The sequence below is a fragment of the Borostomias antarcticus genome (genome assembly GCF_949987555.1).
Source record: "Borostomias antarcticus genome assembly, chromosome: 12".
Classification (NCBI taxonomy): domain Eukaryota; kingdom Metazoa; phylum Chordata; class Actinopteri; order Stomiiformes; family Stomiidae; genus Borostomias; species Borostomias antarcticus.
Genome location: NC_140245.1, coordinates 26635725 through 26641724, shown reverse-complemented (window position 1 = coordinate 26641724; position 6000 = coordinate 26635725). Strand labels below are relative to the sequence as shown.

The 6000-nt window shown below is 49.6% G+C and overlaps 1 protein-coding gene across 1 annotated transcript in view; it reads left to right on the top strand.

Annotated features, from left to right (window-relative positions):
* Positions 1–6000, top strand: part of ly75 (lymphocyte antigen 75) — a gene marked incomplete at both ends in the record, with an annotated part of 33259 nt that overhangs the window by 18010 nt on the left and 9249 nt on the right. Inside the window, 7 exons of the mRNA XM_084446554.1 lie at positions 32–103; positions 633–756; positions 1081–1116; positions 3455–3624; positions 4245–4309; positions 5267–5343; positions 5566–5702. Coding sequence (XP_084302680.1) covers positions 32–103; positions 633–756; positions 1081–1116; positions 3455–3624; positions 4245–4309; positions 5267–5343; positions 5566–5702 — 681 coding nt within the window. The remainder of the gene's footprint in view (positions 1–31; positions 104–632; positions 757–1080; positions 1117–3454; positions 3625–4244; positions 4310–5266; positions 5344–5565; positions 5703–6000) is intronic.

The following is a 6000-nucleotide window of genomic DNA, read 5'->3' as shown; positions in this document are numbered from 1 at the left end:
GACCCTGTCCTACTCTCCTCCTCCTCCGCAGGTGTCGATGGGCATCATGCATCAAGACTTCCACCGGGACGACGAGTACGACCGCGACTGCGCCGCTTTCAAGGTGGGCGGCGCCCAGGCGGGCAGTCATGGTGTTCGGGGGCCCTCTGCCCCGCGTGCTTCCTGATTATGTCAGCTTCCCACGCTCTTCCCGTCTCTCCCGACAACAGCGGCATCCGCCCCCCCAGAGTCGCTCGTTGAGACACTGCGATACAAACTGCCCCCCCTATTTCTTTTAAAAAAAGGGGCGCGGCTCGCCGGTTGGTCTACCAGTCTGGTCCTCAGAGAGTCTGGTGTTGTCTGTTGTGACGCCGTGTCTTTGTCCGTTTCTTATCCACCAGTCTATAATACAAGTCTATAATACAAGGTTATCCACCAGTCTATAATACAAGATTATCATTGCTGCCTTTGTCAGTTATTCAGAAATGTGTGTCGTTGAAAGCGAGCAGCGTTTTGTCGCTAGCGCCAGCCTCCCTCGTCGCGATCTTCCCACAATCCTACTTACCTTATATTTTGTCACCTCCAGCGTTATCAGTGAGGCACATACACTTGGTCGTCATGAGGTAAACATGCTCTCTCTCTCTCCTCCACAGACCGTGAAAAGAAACTTCAGAAGTCTGTTTGTGTTCCTGCTCCATGACTTCCCCCCGAAGCCTTTCCACGCCACGCCCTTCCACTGCGACGCCAAGCTGGAATGGGCCTGCCAGTTACCCCGGGGTAAAACTACACATCGCTGCACAATTACACTTCCCGTATGTGTGTGTGTGTGTGTGTGTGTGTGTGTGTGGCCTCCATTAGGCTCATTAGGCTCATTCAAAAGTGCCTCTTACATAATAATTATGTCTGTCCCAGATTTAGTGTTCGACAAGCACATAAATGAACCTCTGTCAATATTTTGCATGTTTCCAAAAACTCCGTTTGGGAAAACCCTTGAGAGCTGAGTTACCATGAGTTGAGCCCCCGATAGGCTGTTTAACACATGGGTGAGAAGGTTACCTGGTTGAGTTTGTTCATTGAGCTGATTTGTTTATTTCTGAATAGGTAAGACCCCCAAGACCCCTGAGTGGTACCAGCCTGGTGAGTAGCAGTATTCATATTCACATCAATAACTCTCAGTTGACTTTATCTGAAGAACATGGAGGCCGTGTCTGTAGGAGAACATGGAGACCGTGTCTGTAGGAGAACATGGAGACCGTGTCTGTAGGAGAACATGGAGAACATGGAGGCCGTGTCTGTAGGAGAACATGGAGAACATGGAGGCCGTGTCTGTAGGAGAACATGGAGAACATGTCTGTAGGAGAGCATGGAGAACATGGAGGCCGTGTCTGTAGGAGAACATGGAGACCGTGTCTGTAGGAGAACATGGAGACCGTGTCTGTAGGAGAACATGGAGGCCATGTCTGTAGGAGAACATGGAGGCCGTGTCTGTAGTAGAACATGGAGAACATGGAGGCCGTGTCTGTAGGAGAACATGGAGAACATGGAGGCCGTGTCTGTAGGAGAACATGGAGGCCGTGTCTGTAGTAGAACATGGAGAACATGGAGGCCGTGTCTGTAGGAGAACATGGAGAACATGGAGGCCGTGTCTGTAGGAGAACATGGAGACCGTGTCTGTAGGAGAACATGGAGGCCATGTCTGTAGGAGAACATGGAGGCCGTGTCTGTAGGAGAACATGGAGACCGTGTCTGTAGGAGAACATGGAGAACATGGAGGCCATGTCTGTAGGGGAACATGGAGGCCATGTCTGTAGGAGAACATGGAGACCGTGTCTGTAGGAGAACATGGAGGCCGTGTCTGTAGGAGAACATGGAGACCGTGTCTGTAGGAGAACATGGAGACCGTGTCTGTAGGAGAACATGGAGACCGTGTCTGTAGGAGAACATGGAGGCCGTGTCTGTAGGAGAACATGGAGACCGTGTCTGTAGGAGAACATGGAGGCCGTGTCTGTAGGAGAACATGGAGACCGTGTCTGTAGGAGAACATGGAGACCGTGTCTGTAGGAGAACATGGAGACCGTAGGAGAACATGGAGGCCATGTCTGTAGGAGAACATGGAGACCGTGTCTGTAGGAGAACATGGAGGCCGTGTCTGTAGGAGAACATGGAGAACATGGAGGCCATGTCTGTAGGAGAACATGGAGGCCATGTCTGTAGGAGAACATGGAGGCCATGTCTGTAGGAGAACATGAAGAACATGGAGGCCATGTCTGTAGGAGAACATGGAGACCGTGTCTGTAGGAGAACATGGAGACCGTGTCTGTAGGAGAACATGGAGAACATGGAGGCCATGTCTGTAGGAGAACATGGAGACCGTGTCTGTAGGAGAACATGGAGGCCATGTCTGTAGGAGAACATGGAGGCCGTGTCTGTAGGAGAACATGGAGGCCGTGTCTGTAGGAGAACATGGAGGCCGTGTCTGTAGGAGAACATGGAGGCCGTGTCTGTAGGAGAACATGGAGACCGTGTCTGTAGGAGAACATGGAGACCGTGTCTGTAGGAGAACATGGAGGCCGTGTCTGTAGGAGAACATGGAGGCCGTGTCTGTAGGAGAACATGGAGACCGTGTCTGTAGGAGAACATGGAGACCGTGTCTGTAGGGGAACATAGAAGCTATGTTTTTTTGTGCATGCAAAATAAAAGTTGTGCACTCTTAAAGGGCAATGCTCGTTTTTGACAACCTGGACCTTATTTACGACATATTATAAGAAGTTTGACTCACCGAGATCACTTTGGTGTAGTTTGGAGGCCGGTAGAAGAAATTTAAAATCCAGCGCGAGCCAGTATATCCATGTAATCACGATGATCGGGGCACCGAGAATGCAGTTTCTCAAAATCTATTTTCGGCCGCTAAACGGTTGTTTTCATCAATCTTCTCTGCGCTACGATCGTTGTTGGTGCCGAGAATATTGTCGTCGTCATTCGTCAGCAACAATCCGATCGTAGCGCAGAGAATGTGAGCCGGAGAATAGCCAGTCTGCGCGCTGGCCTGTGCGCATGCGTGCTGGAGCAAGTGGGGAAAGGCGTGTAAAGATCATATTACAGAGGCTAAAGACCCCGTATTTGAAAACCACTACAATGCCTCGCGTTGAGGAATCTCAACTGTCGATTCATCCAATCTGATTGATGAAAACAACCGTTAAGCGGCCGAAAATAGATTTTGAGAAACTGCATTCTCGGTGCCCCGATCACCGTGATTACATGGATATACTGGCTCGCGCTGGATTTTAAATTTCTTCTACATGCCTCCGAACTACACCAAAGTGATCTCGTTGAGTCAAACTTCTTATAATATGTCGTAAATAAGGTCCAGGTTGTCAAAAACGAGCATTGCCCTTTAAAGGTCATCTACTATGAACAACTCACTTTTTTAGCGATTGCGCACGAACATCTGAGCGTGACTCGACTGTCGTTGCAGACGGGCACCACGAGACGTCCACCTTCGTGGACGGGACGGAGTTCTGGTTCGTGACGGAGCCCAGGCTGACGTACGAGGAGGCCAGCCTGTACTGCGCCGCCAACGACAGCAGCCTGGCGAAGCCACGCAGCTTCACCGCCGCCCGACAGATCAACGTAAACCTCCCCAAGGTACGGACGGACACAAGCGCGGCCAGTAGGGCTGGGTTTAAAATATCGATGAATCGATTCTGAATCAAATGATTCAGAATCGATTCATGAATCCCAAAATCGATCTTTTATTTAATGAATGAATGAATAAATGAAGGAATGAATAGTTCATTAATTAATTCAATGATTCATTCATCCATTCATTCATTCATTTTTGGAAATCGGTATCGATACCCAGCCCTAGTATTGATGTGTTGCATAACTTGGCAGTCATGTAATTAAGATTACAGCTTAAAAAAAAAAAAAAAACAGGTTTTAGTAACACTAACCGCAACGATATTGAATCGAATCGAATCGTGATAATTGATTCTGCACCTTGTGAATCGGAATGGAATGGATTCCCAGCCCTAGTTCTCACATGCTAGGGATTGGCTCTGGACTGTCGGTGCATACAACAATAAATAGACAACAATAGACAACAATAGACAGGGCACAGGAACAGGACAGGACAGGACAGGGGAAATGACAGGGCAGTACTGAGAAAGGTCTGTGTCCCTCTGTGTGAGGGGGGCGGGGGGGGGGGGGGGCGTGCTCTAAGTTGTTCTCTAATGGCTGTCTTGTCTTGTGGCATTGTTGGGCAGACATCGGACGCTAAGCAGAGCTGGTGGGCAAATTTCAGGGAGCCTGGCCGGTTCATCCCCATGTCGTAAGTTATACTGACCCGCGCACGGACACACACACACACACACATATGCACACACACAGACACACACACGTATGCACACACACACACACATAGACCCCCATAAAGACCGACACTTACACAGAAAACAGACATGCATACATACACACACACACACACACACACACATAGACACACAGAAAACACGGACCCATACACACACCCATGCACATAAACAGAAACCTTTTATTCCGAGGTCTCTGGTTTCAGTCATCGGAGTCTCCCCAGCACACGGCCACTCACACACACTCACACGGTCACTCACACACACTCACACTCACACACCTCACACTCACACACACTCACACGGCCACTCACACACACGGCCACTCACACACCTCACACTCACACACACGGCCACTCACACACACACACACTCACACGGTCACTCACACACACGGCCACTCACACACACGGCCACTCACACACACGGCCACTCACACACCTCACACTCACACACACGGCCACTCACACACACGGCCACTCACACACCTCACACTCACACTCACACACACGGCCACTCACACACACACACACTCACACGGTCACTCACACACACGGCCACTCACACACACGGCCACTCACACACCTCACACTCACACACACTCACACACACTCACACGGCCACTCACACACCTCACACTCACACACACACACACGGCCACTCACACACCTCACACTCACACACACTCACACACACGGCCACTCACACACACTCACACACACTCACACGGCCACTCACACACCTCACACTCACACACACTCACACACACTCACACGGCCACTCACACACCTCACATTCTCTCAAGCACACATCCATCCAACAGGCTTTCACATCTAAACAATGATGACAAATCACATCCAGACCCTCTGATTTTGGCGGAGGGCTGCGGAGCATATTAACGTCCTGGTTCGTCTCAGGTTCACCCGGATGCGCGTGTATCACAGCGTCTTACTGGGCAGATGCACCTCCATCAGTCCCCAGAGCCTCTACCCAGGTGAACCTCCACTCTGAACGCCGTTCTGAACGCCGTTCTACCTGCATGTTATTTACCACTTCTCACTCTCCAGGAAAAAAAGAAGCATACTGACCATTATTTTAGATAATTCAACGGTGTTCGCCAACGATTCTTTAAAACGAATATGTCTCTCTCATCCTCACGCACGCACGCACACACACACACACACGCACGCACACACACGTTCCTTCCCCCAACTAGAGTTGGACTACAGCTGTGAGCAGCGCCTCCCGTTCGTCTGCGAGCGACTCAACATGACGCTGGTGGAGAGGAACCCCCTGGAGCCCCACCCAGGGGGGCTGCCCTGCGGAAACAAATCCGTGTCCTTCAGAGACAAGGTCCGGCCTCTCTCCTTCCCCCTGACCCCACACCTGACCCCACACCACGCCTGGGCCTACATACCCGTTTTCACTAGTTCAGGTCATTTCAAATACATGTTTGAAAATGTATTTAGATCAGTATCATTCTGAAATTATTCTTGTATTTTAATATTTGAAAGTATTTACAATTACTTTTGAAAGTATTTTACATTATATTCCAATAATTACAAAAACATATTTTCTTGAAGTATTTGAAAAGCAGTAAATCTTCCTTTGAGAATGTATATTTGCGTTTGAAAATGCTTTGTTTTCTACT